We start from the raw sequence: 20007 nt of genomic DNA, 5'->3' as shown, positions 1-20007 counted from the left end.
CTGGCACGGTGCTTAGCCATTCACACTTACGTTATCTCTAGATAGGCCTGCAAGGCACGTGGAGCCTGTGGTGCCATTTGACTCATGATAAAACTGAGGGTCTGGTTGGCCTACGTAACCTAACCTGCTCAGTGCCAAAGCAAGGGTTTGAACCCAGGTTTTTCCTGGCTTCCCACCTATTACCTCAGGGCAATGCCCAGAAGATATCTGCTCTTGACTTTTGGGGCCGTTCTAAACAAATATAAATACCTGGGCAGTGTATTCAAAGCTGTTCAGTTCTGAGGTCCATCCAGAAGCAGAATCCTTACAGAGGTCTTTAAACCACACCCCCTGTTTGCCCGACAGGTTTTTTTTTTTTTTTTTTTAATAGGAGATGGAATCCCAGTCTTTTTACCAACACATGTTATACAGAAGAGGCAAAGTCAATCATTAGTCAATGCATTTGAAGGCAAAAAGGATGGGGAATGGGGTAAGTTGAAATTGAGAAGAGTTTGGCTAACTCTAGTAATTCCGTTATATGTTACTTATTTGAAGCCTTAAAACAAACAAACAAACAAAGCAGAGTCTTGAATGTACAGATTATCCAGGAAGAGCGTTAAACACAGTGATGCCAAGAAGTTAAAGGCTGGGCATGTCCTGTGCGTAGAACACACTAAAAGATCTCAAAGAACTTTTTTAGACTGTCTCTCTGGTAATAAAAAGAGGGGGGCTGAAGCTACACACGGGCAAAGTCATGTTTGTAGAAGAACTTTGGAATTTTGCGAAGAAAACTTCTTTGAGAGGAGACTCCATCAATTTAGTTTTATTGTTAGAATCACCCTTTACTCCACCTTTGATAAACTGCCCTCATTTGTTGTTTCTGTCTCTTGTCTATCATGAAACGGTTTTGCGGTTGAATCCACCTGCAGATTGTTCTTTGGTGTGGCCTCCTCCAAGAGCGCTCAACCTCTTACCCGGCAGGCATTCGTTCAGGCCCTGAGCTAGACATTTGCTTATATGTCCTCCTGAGATATTCCTCCCCTCAAGAATTCTAGTGACCACGCTACAAGGAGCATTCTTCACCCTAGAAGACAAGGGATATTTTCTGGCCTTTTCTCTGGAATTGCACTAATGGCAAATTTTGTGCCAAATGCTCAGTGAAATTGTTAGACTTAGAAGAATCTTAATAATTTGGACCTCACCGATGTAGAATGTATTCCAAGTCAGACATGTGCTTGAAAGGTTACATTCATTGCTATGAAAAACTAGGCTGCATAACACATGCTTGATTTCCCCTGAGAAAACATTTTTGAAAGTTCATTTGACACCTATTTCCATATCAATAATCAATGTGCTGCTTACTGATAATTTAAATCTGATTATTAAAACAAATCCAGAAGGAAATTGACTTGCCAATGTGTAGTGATCCTGTTTTGGCTAGAATATATAGTTGTGCTTAGTAAGCTTGCGTATCTTTGAATATCCAGTAATTCAGGACTTTTTCTCTGGCCAGTCTTGGTCAGAATTAATCTAATTAATGAGATTTTTCTGTATTTCAGTGTTGACAGCTTCCTTTTCATATATTTAAATTATATTCAATAATTTTTATTCCTAGAAATAAAAACAGATTACACAGGGCTTTTGGAAATATTGACAAATGACAACCCTGTAGTGTTTAGTAAGGAAAATTGTAGTTTTTAAAAATGTTCATTTTGTGAGAGAGAGAGAGAGAGTGAGTAGGAGGGGCAGACACACACACACACACACACACACACACACACACACACAGAATCTGAAGCAGGCTTCAAGCTCTGAGCTGTCAGTACAGAGCCCGACGTGGGGCTTGAACTCACAAGCCATGAAATCATGACCTGAGCTGAAGTTGGATGCTTAACTGACTGGGTCGTCCAGGCACCCTGAAAGTTGTAGATGTTTTGAAGCTCATTTCTTCATCTTGGCCAGTATCACAGGTTCATGATGGTTGATTTTATGAGTCAACCTGACTGGGCCATGGTACCTAGATAGTTGGTCAAACATTATTATAGATGCTTCTATGAAGGTATTTTTGTTTGATGGAATTAACATTTAAATTGTTAGACTTTGAGTAAAGCAGATTACCCTTCGTGATGTGGTGGGTCTCATCCAATCAGTTGCAGACCTTAATAGAACAAAGATTGGTCTCCAAGCAAGAAAGAATTCTGCCAGCAACTCTTCCCTAAGTCTCTAGCCTGCTAGCCTACCTTGTAGATTTTGGACATGCACCTCCATGATTACATAAGCCAATTCTTTAAAATAGATCTCAACCCCACCCCCCAAATATACATACATCTATAGATTTAGATATAGCTCTAGTTCGTTCTCTGGAGAACCCTGACTAAAGAGACTTCTCAGAATATTAACTGTCTGAGAAAGTACCCAGCATCATGCTTGGCACGTTTTAGAAAATGATTGTTTTAAGCTTTGTATGTGTGGGGAGTTGGCCGGCTTTAAGGTCTGATGCAGAATGCCATTTAATGAAGTTTGTCTCTATTTTCTGTTTGATGCTTGTATCGTATTTAGCACAATGGTAATGGTGAGTAAACATATGCAAGAATTTTGTAGAACACCTGGATGAGAGAGGGCAAAGCAGTCCAATGGCACAAAACCAGAGAGAAAATAAACTTTTATTTTGTGGCAGGATTCCATGCACAGAAATGGTTTCAGGCAGTTTCTAAATGTCACGCTTAAACTAGCACATGTGAAAAGTGGGAGAGAAGAGGTTGTTGAACTTAAATAGAAGATGTTAATTTTTTTTATGTGTTTAAAGGAACTTTGGAGTATTTATACAAGCACAATTGGCCTCCAGTGGATAGTTCAGATAATAAGAGAAATTCTGGTTTTTGTGCAATAAACTAATAAAATGTGTAATGTTCGTTTTATGAAATAGTATTTTTTCCTTCATGAAGGTGATGCATTAGAAAACATAGACAATTTGGCAAATATAGAAAGATACAACATAGGGTGGGAATCACTTTTAAAAGATGATCATTATCCATATTTTGGGGTATTTTCTTTCAGTCTCCCCCCCCCCCAAGTCTTTCTTAGTGTTTGGAATTTACATGGTTGTATTATGTTATTATATATAAAATCATTTGTATTTCTTTTTTTCTGTTTATATAAAATAAATATTTATTGAAAATGTATGGAAGTGTTGCCACTTGTCCAAGGAGAAGTTAACCTCCCTAGAAATAAGAAAAAGACTGTAAAAATTTAAAAAGAAAATCTTATTACTGTTAGAACATTTTTTTCCTTCCTGGGTAGTTGTTAGCATCTCTGCGAGTTTCTCTGGGCTATAAAACCGCAGTGGTATTTCAAAGGGGAGCAGTCCAGACTAGTGGTCAAGTGTCCCAATTCCAGAGCCAGACAGCCTGGTTCAAATCCCAACCCTGCCGCACCCCCGTGGAGTAAGCTTGGGTGAGTTTCCTCATCTGTAAAATGTAGATTAGAAAACTGCCTCTCTCATAATGGTTGCAAGGGTGACATGAAAACATGGGGGAAGCACTGAGAACAGTGCTTAGAACGTAGTAAATTCTTAACTGATGATCGTTTGTTACTAGATGACACGTGATTGTTTCTAATTACACCATGAATACAGTTTGCAAAGACATCAGCCCCTGGTTAGAGAGTATAAGGTAACAAGTGCTTTGCACACATATCTTATTAATACAACCACTCATTACAACAGTTTGTGAGCTAGGCACGGCCATGCCCATTTTGTAGATGAGGAAACTGAGGCTTGGGAAGTAACTTAGCTTTGCTGAAGTCTAACAGCTGGTCAGTGGGAGGATAAACCACTGATTGTTCAGACCTCCTTGTGGCCTTTAAAACAAGGAAAATGCAGGTGTCTCCAGTCTCACCTGTGCCGGTGTGAGAGCAGCTCCAATTGGAGAAGGACGTGGAAGGGAAAGGAAAAGGGGGAATTTTAAAGAAGTTTGCCATGATCTGCAAGTTCTGAGAATTCACATAAAGAACGGGAGTGATTCTGGAATTGGTTTCAAGGGGCTGCACACAGTCTTGTGGCCCCACTACTCAGACTAGACCATGTGAGTTACAGATTTTTGATCACAGTGTTCAAAATCTTTCCCATTAAAAATAAGAAACAATAACCAAAAAGGAGAGTGTGTGTTCTCCATGAGGAATTGCAGAAAAGGAAGACACATTTTCCTTCTTCAATTTTCTCTAGAAAATAAGTCATTGTATCTGAGAATGGTAGCGGAGAATTCGAGTCTGTTCTATGCACGGTTGTGTCATGTGCAAACAGCTTGTGAAAGAAACACCCAGGGTAATTTATCAAGGAAACTGCTTTTGACTCCATTCTTTTCCCTGGGGTTTATGAAACTTCAGCAGGTGGCATTTTGGTGTTTAGCATGACAAGCTCGTGAAATTGCAACAGCTAGCAAGGAGGGGGGCTGCTTTCGCGTATGAAAGAGAAGGGCGAGAACCCGAGACTCACATGGATTGAGCCTTTTGAATGCACGGGGTCCTGGGCTAGCCGCTTGAACATACACTGAAATTTATATCGAATTTCACACATCCAGTTTAATTGTCTCAGCGTTCATTTATTAATTCAGCCAATATTTATCGAGTGCCTACCAACGAGCAGATCCTAGGTGAGGGGCTGGGTTTACAAGGTGAGCTGGTGGAACTGGTGAGCAGGAGAGCGACGTGGGTCTCTGCCGAGCTGGAGGGTGGTGTGAGCAGGCGTCCCTCCCTTGATGGGGTTTGCAGCCGCACCGCAGACATAGTGGCGTAAAACAATACCCGTTTCTCATCCCACTGCGTCTTAGGTCAGAAGCCCCGCAGGGCTCTCCCGGCTCTCCGCTCCGGGTCCCCTTCCCAAGCTGTCTCGGGTGGCGGCAACCTCCTCCGAGGCTCTGAGGAAGCACAGGCTTCCAAGCACATTCAGGCCACTGGTAGGATTCAGTTCCTTGTGATGCAGCACGGAGGGCCCCGTTGCCTGGCTGTTAGCGGGTTGCTCTCTGTCACTAGGGCCACTTGGAGTTCACAGTCAGGGACCATCTCACATACCCCCCTCCCACCTCATCTCGGCTGGCAGTGAGACCCCTCAAGTTAAATCCCCGTCCCTCCTTAAATAAACGACTCTCCCTCTGGGGGCAACTGGGTGGCTCGGTCCGTTGAGTGTCTGATTTCTGCTCGGGTCATGATCTCGTGGTTCATGGGTTTGAGCCCCACATCTGGCTCTGGCTGTCAGCTCAGAGCCCGCTTTGGATCCTCTGTCTCCCTCTTTCTCTGCCCCTCCCCAGCTCACGCTTTCTCTCTCACTCTCTCTCTCTCTCTCTCTCAAAAATAAAGAGATGTTAAAAAAAATAAATGACTCTACTCTGCTACCGGCTAGAGAATATTCTCTGGCCTACCAGTTAACGCTCAAGTTAGGCTCACCCAGATAATCTACTTTTTTGATTAACCAAAAAGAAACTGATGGTTAACCTTAATTACATCTGCAAGTATTCTCTTTGCCATTTAATGTCACGAGTCACAGGAATGGTCTCATCATATCTGCAGGACAAGGACCATGGGGGTAATAGAGTTCTGTCTGCCCCAGGGGATAGATATTTTCAGCAGTTCCGTTAACACTGTCAAGTACATTTTTGCTTCTTTTCCAGTTCCGATTGTCTCCTGGTTTCCTGCTAGAGCCTGAATACCTTGTATGTTTTCTAACAAATCTCTGGAGCCGATAGATGGGCATAGGTGCCCATGCAAATGTGCTACTCAGAGTCCCTGCTGCAGAGAAGGTCATTGACTGATGACTTTAGCCCCGAATCCTTCCCCACTTCATACAAAACTTTGTTTTCCAAGGGCTGCTCCAGAGAATGTTCCACAGAAACCTATTTTGGCTCATCATTTGAGGACTCCCTTTCAGCCTGGTTGAAACTTTCTAGAACGGTCTTGCTGTCTGAGATTTTCGTATCAAACCCCCTTCTTCTCTCTCTCCTTCACAGGGCCCAGACCCGCATTGCAGTCTGATGGCTTTTCTTACCTCCTCTGGACTATCCTGTTTTCCTCACAGGCATTTCCCCCAATAAGTCTCTTGCATATCTAATCCTGTATTGGCATCCACTTGCTGGAAAACCTGAGTCAACGCAAGTGTAGAAATGTCCCAGCTAACAGGTAGTAAGATGGGGTCCTGGGACTGGCTCTCTTACCACCAGGTAGCAAACAGGATATCGTTCTGACTGGGTTGTGGGGGGGCAGATGGCCCCCTGGCACTAGGCGGACCACTACAGACTGAATCGTATTCCCTCCAACCTCATATGTTGAAGCCCTAACCCCCAATGTGACTGCATTTGAAGATAAGGTTTTAATGGGGTAATTACAGTTAAAGGAAGATAAGGGAGGAGTCCTAATCTGAGAGGGTTGGCAGCCTTATAAAAAGAAAATGAGAGACAGATTCTTTTTTTTCCCCCGTAACTGACTGACAAGTCTATTCAGCCGGACGCTCTTTACTCTTTCCTGTGAAAAAGGTTTCTTCCCTGAGAACGAACTGTATACTGGAGAAAGGGGACATTTTGAGGACACTTGGACATGGGGTCTGAGTTGGTGTTGCTACTGAGAGACCAAAAGCATCGTCATGGCCCTCTGTTACAGTAAAGGCCTGAGGGGGCAGGTACTAAATGATGTCCTGGATAAAGTCTGGCTCACCGTGGCCCACGGGCTCCATGGGCGTCTTCAGTGGTCATTTCCATAGGCTCTGTCTGGGCTGTTCCAGCCAATGGCTGAGCACAGAGGCCACATGGATGCGGTCCCATTTCTGCAAGATGTTAAGACTCCTCTGACTGGCGACATTGGCTTAAGGACGCCCGGGCAGCCTATTGCAACTTTTGTCAGACCCCATGACAGATGAGGACTGTGCACTCAAACCTTCCTTCTTTTTTTTTTTTTTTTTTTTTTTTTTTTAATTTTTTTTCAACATTTTTTATTTATTTTTGGGACAGAGAGAGACAGAGCATGAACGGGGGAGGGGCAGAGAGAGAGGGAGACACAGAATCGGAAACAGGCTCCAGGCTCCGAGCCATCAGCCCAGAGCCTGACGCGGGGCTCGAACTCACGGACCGCGAGATCGTGACCTGGCTGAAGTCGGACGCTTAACCGACTGCGCCACCCAGGCGCCCCTCAAACCTTCCTTCTTTTCTGTCTCCTTCAGGCAGGACAGACCTGCCTTGTGGTCTGATGGCTCTTCCAGTTCTGCCTGTTCCCCTTCCGTTTTCCCTCCCTGGCACTTTCCCCAGTAAGTATCTTGCGCATCTAATCTCCTTTTAGCATCTGCTTCTGGGAAAACCCAAATGCAATAGGACTTACAGGCAGGGCCGTATTTATGCACATGGCTGAACGTGCTGTTCAGTTGGAGTCTTGCTTTAGGGGCAGGTTGCCGGTCACACCACGTGCTCTTTTAATTACTACAAAGCAGCAGTGGGGCGCCTGGGTGGCTCAGTCCGTCAAGCATCCAACTCGTCGTTTGGGCTCAGTCACGGTTCATGAGTTTGAGCCCCGAATCAACTCTGTGCTGATAGCGTGGAGCCTGCTTGGGATTCTCTCTCTCCCTCTCTCTCTCTCTGCCTCTCCCCTGCTCTCTCTCTCAGAATAAATAAACTTAAAAAAATTTTTTTAATGAAAAAAATATAAAGCAGTGGAGTAACATGTGTTCTTAAGCCAGTAGGGCTGTGGTCATGGCAGGAGGTGATAAAATGCCACCTTTCCCCTTATATATGTGCTTGACAGCAGCTTGCTCAAAGACCTATGCCTGCTCCTTAGCTATGCGGGTTTTGCCGAAGAAGGTCTGTCAATATCTGGGAACGACTCCTTATCGGGACATCTCTTTTCCTCAGGTTGCAGCAAATCAGACCCTTTTCCCAGGGACTCAGCACCGATCTATTTCCTTCTGAAGCAATTCGTGATCTTTCTCTCTCCTCCTGACAACGTAGCTCCAAGTGCTGAGTTCGTAAACTAGTTTATAAAGAGACCTGCCCCTTCTCTTGCTCAAAGTGATTTCTCCAAGTTCAGGATGCAGAGCTGTTATTACCTAGGTCGTGGGCATGGCTTTTACCACCAACTATTTTGTTTTATGAAGCTATGGTCCTGTTTTTCCTGTTTTTTGTTTTGTTTTGCTTTTTTTTTTTTTTTAATGTTTAAAAGGAACCACACACATGCACACAAAAGGAGTTAAGACAGCTGAGGGTTAGGAGAGGAGGGTCTGTAGAGTTGGAGTGGCATTCTGGTGTTTTGGGAAGACGCAGGTTCTGACCTCAGCCCAGATGTCCACTGACCAGGTGCTGGGTGGTGAGTTTTGTAATGCCTACATGCCTTCATTTTCTCATTTGGAAAAGAAAATGATAATGCTACAAGGATTGGGGAAAAAATTTTATGTGGGAAGCTCCGTTTATAAAGGAACCCCAAAATAATAACCACTGGAAACCAGGAGGCCAGAATCATCGTGATGGCTGGAGAACCCCCTGGGGGCAGCCAAGGGGGCTTGACCTGTAGGGAGTTTTTAGCGTGTGTTAAATAAATGGGAGCTAATATTTAAGCTTGCATGAGTCCTATGATCCATAAATTTAGAGGTATAGACTCCTGAAAGGCAGGGCATTTGGGATCCACCGTGCCAAGGACAGGCATTGCCCCTAATGAGCACTTCATCCATATACTGAATGGATGAATAGATAGCAAGGAGGTTGAGATGAAATCTACCTGGCAACTCAGGAAAGACCTCTAGTGGAAGAATCCATTCATTCCCCGAATCTGTGTTCTTCTTCCCAAAACATGAACAAAAAGGAGGCAGGGATGGCTTTGAGAGGAAGCTATTTGCATGCTCAAGTTCTCACCCCCTCGGCAAGCATTTTTGAGCATCATCAAAGCGCCATCCCCTGGGCTTGGTGGCTGGAAGTGAAAGCAGAGTAAGACTCTAGCCATGTCTCCAAAGAGCTGTCAGCCCAGTCACGGAGGGAGGCTATGGCAGGTCCCCCTGGAGTCCTACCAGCGTAAGGAAGGGCTGGCGCAGAAGCCTCCAGAGGGGGATACCCCTTGCAGTTTCGTCTGTGAGGTAGTAAGGTGAACACAGGCAGTTTAAACAGGGAGCGTCCCCCTGAAGGTTCAACTCTGTGACTGAACCTGGTTGTGAGGGCATCAGGGAACTTTTCATACGTGACGCAGCAGTAAAAGTACAGAAGGTAAGTTGTCTCCCAAGTGAAGGAGGTAGATGCAGCAGGCAACGCAACTCAGGCACGGTTATGACTTTCACCCACCAAGTCTTAGAGAAAGGGCTGAGCTTGGGGATATGCCACGTGGAGTCCCAAGTTGGCACACCCATGTGTCCGAAGCAGTAAACACTTGGCAGAGTGGAGCCAGTGTCTCCGATCGACTCTATCTCCAGAGACTCTCTTCCAGAACCGGAGTAGAGATGTCCGAGTGGAGATACAAGAGGCCGCCGCTCAGCTCTCAGAGCCATGGACGGACAGTTGGGCTCCGTGGGGTTTATTTCTCTACTGGGTTGTGGGTTACTTTCCCTAGTTCCACAGCAGGAGGTACGTGAGAAATTGCTCGAAGAAGCTATTGGGTTTCCCTGAGCAGTCCGCTTCGTGCCCTTTTCCAGCTGTCAGGGGGATTCTTCCCCATGAAGGCGTCTGTCCCTGCGTGTGCCGCTTCTGGGCCACTCCGGGACTCTGATTTCTGCGTTTCAGGACAATGTGTGCATGAGGGAGCCCCATTTTACTTCCCAGGTAGCCCGCCGCTGTATTAAGAAAACCATGAATGAATCCCTGCTTTGCTGTAACAGCCTGCCCCTCCCCCGCCCCATTCCCCAGACCCTCTTCGGCTGAGTATCTTTCTTTCTTTCTTCCTTAATACGTCCTCCTCTCCATTTCCTTGAGTCATTTTATTTACCCTATAATCATTTTCTCTACCAGTTAATAAACTCTGCTTTATTTCTTTTTTCCCCTTTTCTCTACCAGTTAATAAACTCTGCTTTATTTCTTTTTTCCCCTATTCAGTGGGTAATGTGGTTTCGATGAATTTTCTGTCATTTGCCTAAAAACGGTTATTAAGTTGTGCGGTAAGAGTGGCACGGGCTTCATCCATCGAGAAGGCTCCAGCTGGGTTCCAGGGGGCCTCCCCGCTATCATCTCATTTGTTCACCCAGAAAGTAAGTGGTGGCGTTGGAGCTCTCAAAGGCCATCGAACACAAGCCTTACCTTGCTGCCTTCACGCACGACAGGAGCCCCACTGCGTGTGCCCATTCTGATCCTTACCTGACTCACAAGGGTCACCTGAAGCCCGTCCAGGGCTGCTGGGCTCCAGTTGCTGTGCACTTTATTTATTTTTTTATTTTTTATTTTTTTAGACATTTTTAAACCTTTATTCATTTTTGAGAGGCAGAGAGAGACAGAGCATGAGCGAGGGAGGGGCAGAGAGAGAGGGAGACACAGAATCCGAAGCAGGCTCCAGGCTCCGAGGTGTCAGCACAGAGCCCAGTGCGGGGCTCGAACCCACAGACCGCGAGAGCATGACCTGAGCCGAAGTCAGATGCTTAACCGACCGAGCCACCCAGGCGCCCCATCTGGTTCAGTTTTAATAGCTAAACAGTACCTCATCATACCAATGTAGCCTAATTTCCTTCACTGATTTTCCCGTTCTTGATAGTTTAGGTCGCTTCCAACTTTTCATGATGTATTCAAAAACGGACTGAGCTAAAATCTTTATGCACGGTCTTATTTGTCCCTTAGCAAAACTTCTTCCAAGTAGAATTATCGAGCCAAACAAGGCATATTTGTGAGGCTTTGAGAACATCTTGCCAAATTATTCCCTCCCCCCTCCCCGCCCCCCTCCCAATCCCTGGATAATTTGTGCCAGTGTCCACATTCTCTAGTAGTCAGAGTATGCCCATTTCTCCTTACCCTGAGATTTTGAGTAGGTAGGAATTTTGTGGTCCTGGACAGGCTTTTAGAAAGACAGCTAGCAAATGTTTGGAATCTGGAAGTCTGCATCTAGCTCTGCACGATGATGGGTGGGTCGAAAGTCTACAGTGTGGAGTTTGGAGGCCCCCATGTCGTGCTGTACTGGGTCCTGTGCTCATCTCTTCTGGTCTCGGATTTTCTGTACGATGCTGCTTCTCCATCCTGACTTAACTTCTCTAGGGAGAAGACTATTCTGTAAATTCAACCTTACCTGGCACCTGACAATGTATACAGTAGGTGATAAATACCTCCTGACTCAGCCTGACTTTCAGGCTAGACCACAGCCTTATCCTGTAGCTATTCTTAGTAGGTATTTATAGGGTGTTGCCCAAGTCATAGAAAAATGGCAGTGTGGAGGGGAGGAGTGTTTTCATCCAATTTCTAGAAAATAAAACCACATACGGTGCTGGGGGAGCCTTTTCCTAAGCCTTCTGAGAAATGCATCATGTTCTTTATTATCCCCTCAAGGAGTCATATAGCTTGTTATTTTCAAGCCGTGTTACATGGAAAATCGAAGCTCAAATCAACTTTGCCTCTTGTTGTCTCTCAGTTCCAGTCTCTTGATTTTATTTCCTGAGCTGGAGTCCGTAGGACGAAGGACGGTTCATAGGCTGAGTGGAGACAACAGGCTGTTTACCCCGGGGTTACTGATGCCCAAGGAGGGCTAGCCTTCCTCCCCGTACTCTATCCCACCCAGATGTACTCTTCCTCAGCCTTTGATCAGGCTACCTTAACTTTAATGCTAATGCCCAGAGCGCTTGGAATTCTGGTCAAATAACTTCTCCTGCTTTCTCTAACAGTGAATTATCTTTCCATGTCATTGAGTCTTGACATTACTGGGTGGGGTTGAGAGGACAGTTCTGTGAGCGATAATAAAAGACAGTTAAATCGGGATGGGGTTTATAATTTGAGAGTAATTTGATGTAGTAACAGCAGCGTGAGTCACATATGGAGGGAGAGTCGAGAGCAAGGGGCATGGAGACCACTCACACCCATACCTCGCCGACACTGGCAATTGCCTGTGAGGCGTAAGACTCCATGGGAAAGTGGGGACAGAGCCGAAAAAGGGAGGAGAATGGCAATCTCTCAGGTCAGGCTTTGGGATCAACAGATTGACCAAAGTTTGTGATTTATTAGTTGGGAATAGCCACACTCAAGCGCTTAGCATTGATGGATATTTTTCTCATTACATTTCAAACATAGAAAATGGTCCTTTCTGAATGAGAAATCTGGGGCCATTTTAGTCATTAGTCATTTGAAACTTTCTCTCCTGGTGTTACAGAGAGAAAAAAAAATGACAAGAACTAAAACACATTCCTTGCTCTGAATTGCTTATATAGAACAAAATGAAATGCTTAAGTTCAGTAACTCCATTAGTCTGGTGGTTTGCCTCTTTTTTTTTTTTTTTTTCTTTTCTATTTCTGTTTTAGCGGCCTATTGTATTCAAACCTTTTATTATGTGGGAACAAAAATAATTGAATGCCTACTGTGCTGGGTACATATGTGTATATATTAACTCTTCAGTGGGTCCCTGTGGCACCTATAAAATCTAACTGTCCCATGATCCAAGGAAGGTGCTCAATTAACATTTGATTATTAAAATGAGTGGACTCAAAGAATAACACCTCAACTCCACACGAATGGAGGAAGATATTCTGAAAATCCTGGGGAATTTCAGTGTTGATTTACCTTTGGGTGTGTCAGCATCGGACACATACACTCAGGATTCGTCCTGCCACAGGCCTGGTTGTAACCTCAGCTTAACTTGAGGCTACTCTTAGCAGCAGAAGACATACAGTTGGGTAGTCTGCAGAGAGCCTTTGTCCTTGAGGGAAACCAAAATATGCCACTCCAAAATATGTCACTTTGGCTTAAAGATTGTTTTGAGCCAAAGGCAATTGAGAAGAAGCAGATACAAGGAAAGCTTCCCACCTTCCCTCTATTTGCCTGAAAGTAGGACACAACTTTTCAAGATTGTCCCTCTCTCCCTCTCTCTCTGCCAAGAAGGACCAAAGTTAACCATAGGAGACAACTTTAGCTCCTTATCAGCCTGGAGATGGCACCAGAAGAATCTATATAACAAACTGTACTAAGTAGCTTTTAACTACCATTAGTTTCTAATCTATTTACCTTAATACAGTTTACCACCCTTGGAAACCTATAATTATTTTTCTCTGTCTGATCATTTCTTTACAAATGTATTGTTCTTTGTTGGAGCTGCTCCATAAGCCTGAATTCTAAGCCACTTTTCTGAGTGACTCATCTCTGAGTATTCTCACGTGTTACCTATGTAATATACATGTTAAAACACTTGTCTGTTTTTCTCTTGAGAACCTATCTTTTATTACAGAGCCCCAACTTTATAACTGTAGTAGTTTATAAGAGTCATAGATGCAGCCATAGCATCTGGACACTGGAGCTTACATGGGCTTTATTCTACACGATCTCATGTGTCTTTTGAGCAGTAATAGGAAGTAGGAGTTATTTGCTCACTTCCCATAAGGAAATTGAGGCTCAGAGAGGCTAAGGGACTTGATTGAGTCCACTCAGGATGCCATACTATCAGGTTTGAACTTGGTGCTGGACTTTTGACCTCACCTACCAGTTCTCTCTTTATTCTGGGACAACATAGAAAATTGGTGAATGGCAAGTTTTAGGGGGCTGGTCTATTTACCAAGGGCTCATGGACAAACACAACGAAGAGTTGTATGTCTTTGGGTTAGATGTCAGCTTGTCTGGGGTACAAACTGCTCTGTGTGAAAGGGACTTGAAATTATTAAAATTTCAGAGAATATCCACAAATGAACTTGGCTTTCACACACACACACACACACACACACACACACACACACACACACACACACTCATCACCCCTTAAAGGCACAACAAAAAGCAAACAACTTATTTAAGCTTCAAAGCTTATTTTAATCATTTTGATAGAAATGTTTACAAAACGAGGTCAAATTTATCCTGTCTTCTTAAACAGATTATATGAGGTCAAGTCCTAAACTTTGTGATGGCAGGAATTGTGTCTATTTCATTCATGTTACATCCTTAACACAGAGTAGGTATTCTATAGACATTTACGGTATGAGTCAACGAATAAACAAAACCTCCCCCCCCACATTTCAATAGAACATAAAAATTTAAAGAAGTTAGCATGGTTTGGGTGGCGATCTCTTTTTAAGTCAATGAAGAGCTCTACGTGTTTGGTTTGTCCGGCACCTTCATTTTACTTTATTTTTTAAAAAACTCATTACTCTCATTACTTTGCTCTGGAGGTGCATAGAAGCACTTTCTCAGCCATAAATTCCCAGTTGCTAAACTCAGCTAGAACCAAGTCAAGTGCTTCTTCAACTCCATCTGATTTGTGTGGCCTACAGCACCTTGGATTATTTTTCCAAGTAAAAGGAAACCATTTGCTCGCTGACAATCCACTAATTTAAATACACCTTCAGGTATGGATTTTCCATAAACCTGGTAACCAGCCCAGCCGGTTTGGCTTTTAATTCTGAAATTTATTGGCTCTTGCTAGCCATTTGCAGATACGAGCTTATTCTTAATTGTTCATTTTTATTCTTACCCCAAACATAGTAAATCTTAATAGCTGTGCTTCCAACATTAAGGGGGAATGTGGTAGCTGTAGAGAAAAGTAGTCAAAAGCACATTAGATTAGCAACAATATAATAATGTTTCCAAGCTGCTCATAAGAGCTTATATTGACTTTCAGAATAATCGTACAGAGACGGTTTTTGAAAGGACCCTCCAGATGGATACGTTCTCCCCACCTCAAGATTGTCATAACATGTTTCTTCTTCCATCTCTGAGTCATTCAGAACTGTGAAAATTCTATTTTTCCACTTTAATTATGGAACTGGATGAGAATGTATTCTGTTGTTCGGCAGTATTACTAACGCACTCTATTTGTTTATGGCTCTTTGAGAAAGCCATTTTAATAAGGTCAGATTTGCAATTTAAATGAACTTTAATATTTCTTGCAAAGGCTGGGGCTGCTTATTTATGCGAGGGGTGAACACAGTAGAAATTTATGGCTTGAAAATATGTTCTCCTGTTTTCTTTTCCAAATGGCGCATCTCAGGTGATAAACGTTTTCAACTATATTTATAATTTTTTTTCGCGAAAAGGGCAGAAAATCCGAATCAGTGAAATAAATCATGACTCTAAATGGGGTTGTTAATACTGTGTTTTTCTGCTTTTGCCATTAAAATATCTACCCCAAACCCCTATTGTATGCATGAAAAAATATCACTCATCTGCAATCCTGTGGGTGAACTCTTTGTTCTGGCGCTCCTATACCACACAAACAGGCAAAACCACAACATAACACAACGAAAATTATCCTCGAAACCTTAAGGAGTGGCCATTTATTGAATTATGCAATTGCTCTTGATGAACAGAACTCTAAGTAAAGAATGGAGCCTCGACGTTTACCTATCGGAGGATCTGTGACTGAGTGTCAGGCAGGCCACTATATACCATATCCCTGCAACTCAGGGATCAGGAGCAGCGGGCTTTAGAGGAATTCATTTAATTGGCTGAGAAGTTTTTTTTCTTGATTGGGGTGATGAGAGCTGGAGAAAGTGTTTCCAGATGATCTGGTGGAAACACAAAGACCAAGACAAGGGTGAGAAGATCTAAGTGTAGCTTACGTCGTAAATGCTTGTAGGCACCCACGTGGAAAATAATTTGACTACATAGGGTAGGATGACTTTTACGTACTTTCTAAACCAACTTAAGAAGAAAAATGAGATGAGATGTATACTTTAAATTCTGTTAGCTTCAAAGGTTCAAGTGTATCTGCAGACATGAAAATCGGTGGAAACTAAATCTCTGTGAAATTCCTTCCTCCCTCCTTCCCTCCCTTCCTCCCTCCCTCCCTCCCTCCCTCCCTCCCTCCCTCCCTCCCTCCTTTCCTTCCTTCCTTCCCTGCCTTCAATCCTGCCTTCCCTGCCTTTCCTGCCTTCAATCCTGCCTTCTTCCTGCCAACAAATTGCTAAATTCAGTTTCATCTGTTTGAGAGGCTTAGCCTTCTCTTGAGTCAGGTAAGCTTTAGGCTGCCATCTGGTCTCCTTGCCTGTCCAGCCAAGCCTCAGGGAAGAGGAACCTCAATGATCACTTACATTTCCTCACCTTACACTTGTTCCTCATGTTACATCCTTCCCACGCCCATTCCTGACATTTTGTTAAAACTCTTCTTGCCGAGTCCAGCAAGACCCCCACAACTAGAAAGCCAATGAATATGCTCTTTCCTTGGTTTGTGTGACTTCTCTTGGGAATAGCCCTGCTTATATCGGTTGCTTTATGCTTGTGCTTCTCTTCACTTAGAAATCTTGGTTTTCCTCATGTATCTGTGGCTTCTTGATCTCTCTCAAGAGTGCTGAGAGCCTAAATGCTCTTGTCTCTCACAGTGCTCTCGGCTCCTCTGCTCCTCTTACCCCAAATGCTTTTCTTAGTAATGTCATCTGTACTCATGGCTTTAGCTATCACTTACAGGGAACATGAGACATAGGGTCTTGTAGTGTCCTGAGCTGGGCTGACATGGTGGTTCCCACTGGTTTCTTTGCTTGCCACCTCCACGAAAGGTCCCTAAATCCATTCACCCAACCAGAAGTTGGAGTCATAGACCCTTCTGCTTGCCCATCCCATAGCCAATCAATACATCTTCACTTTCCAGCTCCTTAAAATGCTCTCAAATGCATCTCACTCTCTATTCCTTCTGTACTTGTGTTGGTCCCTGTTACCTATTATCTGGATCCCTCCCTACCTCCACTCAGGCCTCATTCTCAGAGCCATGTTTTATGCTACACCGAGAGACAATTTCCTAAAATATAATACCTGGTCGTGTCACTCGTAGTCGCACCTCTAATGGTCGGTCATCTAAAGGTTTTGGTACAAATTCCAAGTTCCTTGACTATCTCTTTGTTATTGCTTTCTTTTTAAACATCACCGTCCAAGAACACACAAAGAGCTTGGTCTGTACAATACTTTAGTCTTTGGAGTTGGTCAAGATATCTTTTTGTGGGCTTGTACAGAATGAAATTCTTTATTCGACCAGTGTTGGCTTGAAAAGAATAATTTTATCTAACTGTTTTTATTGATCAAGATTAGACTTCACTTTGATTTTTTAATCTGGAATTTAAATTTTTCTTCAAACCAGGAGATTCAAATGTTGTCTTTCTTCTTATTTTCTTCTCCTGTATCCTATTAGATATACACTAGATGGTTTCATTCTCTTCACTATATATTTGAACCTCTTGTTGACATTGTTTATCTCTTTATACGCCTGCGCACATTTCTTTCTAGTTCATTGATCTGTTGTTTAATTTGCCCGTTGCGTCTTGGATTTCAGTCTCTGTGCATTCATTTCTTTCAGTTGCACTTGATTTTTTTAAATCCATTTTTTAAAACACAATGTCTTTTTCTATCATTAAGGTTTCTATTCTTTCTTTTGTTCTCCTTAATGATTTTAAGAATACTAGGTTTTAGTATTTAGGTATCGCAGGCATTTCTAATTCTTGGAGTACTGATTCTACTGTTTGCTACAACTGCTGATTCTTCTTAGGATGGTATATATCTCCCTTTGATTTTTAAATTTTGATTGTGAGCTTGTCTTCAGTGGAGGTTTTTCGCCTGTGGTGGTCTTATGTATTTGAGCTATGGGAATATTTCCTGTGGGAGAGGTTTGGATTTTTTTTCCCCCTGGACCCAGAAGTTTCACAGTTTCATGAAAAGTTTTGATGTTAATTTCTCAGCTTGAACCACGTATCTAAAGTGAATTTGGATGCTGCACCTGTCTTAATTCAAGCTGGGTGGTATGACATCCTAAGATATTTTTCTCTACCCAGAGCTGGTATGGTGATAAAAAAAAGAGAAGGGGCAAGGGTGGATTTCTGGAATAGAGCAAAGTCTACTATAAAAGCAGGCAGAGGTTTAAGAAACAGGGAGGGGACAGAGAAAGGTGTTCCCAGAGACTGAAGGAAGGCCAAGGGAGAAGAGGATTTCAGTAAAAGATGTGAGTTCCACTGGGTTAAATTTAGCACATGTAGAATTTCCAGTTAAACTCGTCCTCACCAATTAATTCTGAATACTGCTGAAGATCTGCCTTTGTGTAGGCTCCTTTGTGGGACCTTTCATATGCTGGAACACCATAAACTACATGAAGGACATAAAGAGTGCAGCTGTCCACAGGATTTGGAAACATCAGTCAACAGGTCAACACGGATGACAGAAGTTGTGTGATTAAACTATTCCTCCTTGAAGGCATTTCTGCCAGTTGAATTAAATTCAGACTGAGTTTGACATTCAAGGCCTTCGCCTGTAATGTCACTCATTTATATTCACGAATGTTCCACCATCACATCTGCTTGCTTATTGACCTCTGTGGGGGCCCAGACTGAAGGCCAAGGTCCCTCCATATAGTAAAGCCTTCCCTGTCTCAACTTGCTGAGTGTTCCTTTAAATAGTATCTCCTTGGGTTGCCTGGGTGGCTCAGTTGGTCAAGCGTCTGACTGAAGCTCTGGTCAGGATCTCACAGATTGTGGGTTTGAGCCCCACGTCAGGCTCTCTGCTGACAGCTCAGAGCCTGGAGCCTTCTTCAGACCTGTGTCTGCCTCTCTCTCTCTGCCCCTCCCCCACTCACGCTCTGTCTCTCTCTCTCTCTTTCTCTCAAAAATAAATAAACATTAAAAAAATAAACAAATCCCACACCCTTTGTGAAGCTTTTCTAGATTTCCCTAAACCAGTTATGATTTCCTCATCCCCTGAATTCTCATAATCTCATGTTAGCAATCCTCATCACCCCTGTTTGACCTTACATGTTTTTCCCTATCTGTGTATGTGTCCTATGACCTCTCCCACCCTCACTTTTACTTTCTGGAGGGTAGACTCCAAACCATCTTCACCGTTGGGACACCCTAGTGTCTAGAATCATGACATGACAAAGGTTTGACACATGGCTGATAAATGAATTTATAGAGGAGTATGAAGGTGATGTGCTTTGTGCTTTAACCTTGTGATGAGGTCTGGGATCAGAGCAGTTGATGCATGGAGGGTGCCAGGGTGGACCTTCCTTCAGCGTGTCCAGGAAGCTCTGTGCGGAGGCCACACACATCACTGTAAAGACAGCCATGTTGAGACCAGGGGCTTGGGCTCTGGGAAGAGAAGGACTTGAAGATTTGATTGAAGGTGAAGGCTATACACTTTGGTGTCAGAATGAGGGAGGATCAGTTGAGACTTTCTGTGTATCAGTCGCCGTGAACATAAGCCCATTGTAGGTCAGATGGCCAGAGGCAGAGAAAATATACACACTCACATATCCATACTTACTGCGTCTATAAACGTAATTTTTAAAAGACACACACTCCATACACCTCAAAGCCTCCTGGTAAGAGGTTGAGGCCCCATATCTGAAAAATCCCGTATTAGAGGGAAGCCAACCTTATTCAGAGAAGCATGTGGAGCAGCTGTGACCAAATGCCTGTTGTAGCCTGGTCTTGGCAGTAAAGGTGTGTTATTGGAAACCTTACCACTTGCGCCCACCAGGATGAGTCAGCAACAAAGTGGTCACACGAGCACTGGGCAGACGTAGCCTGCATAGTTAGGAACAGTGATTGAACAATCATTGAAGCCTCCACAACTCACTTGAGTCTTGATGTAATTCATGGGAAAACTGTTCTTTCCACAGGAGTGTCCAACCGATGGCTCTACCTTTTCTCTCCTTTTGTATTTTGTCTTTTCTTATTTGGAGACAAGAGGGACATTTGGATAGAAATTGTTGATATTTAGACTTAGATCTTACTGTCTGTCGAATACCCTCGTCAGCGGCAGCGAGGGTGAGGGCTCATGGCCAGGGATAAATGAGAAAGAAGCATGATGACACAGGATGGTCTATGGGCCAAAAGTCACTAGGGTACAGTTTTTGGATATGTTCAGATTTTTAAACAGCAGATTTGTAGCCCTAATTATTTACTTTGAATTCATTTGTGTTCCTAGAGCCCGCAGCATC

At 43.5% G+C, this 20007-nt stretch overlaps 1 protein-coding gene across 3 annotated transcripts in view; it reads left to right on the top strand.

Annotated features, from left to right (window-relative positions):
* GALC (galactosylceramidase) overlaps window positions 1-20007 on the top strand; it is a 150884-nt gene that overhangs the window by 109299 nt on the left and 21578 nt on the right. Inside the window, exon 17 of one of the 3 annotated variants that reach the window (XM_042943995.1) lies at window positions 18116-18257. The exons of the other annotated variants lie outside the window; for them this stretch is intronic. Coding sequence (XP_042799929.1) covers window positions 18116-18154 — 39 coding nt within the window. The 3' untranslated portion in view covers window positions 18155-18257. Of the gene's footprint in view, window positions 1-18115; window positions 18258-20007 lie in introns of those variants that run through there. 3 annotated transcript variants of the gene reach the window in all.

Source organism: Panthera leo, chromosome B3, assembly GCF_018350215.1.
Source record: "Panthera leo isolate Ple1 chromosome B3, P.leo_Ple1_pat1.1, whole genome shotgun sequence".
NCBI classification, from domain to species: Eukaryota; Metazoa; Chordata; class Mammalia; order Carnivora; family Felidae; genus Panthera; species Panthera leo.
The sequence above is the reverse complement of the archived record's forward strand: the minus strand, read 5'-3'. Positions and strand labels throughout refer to the sequence as shown.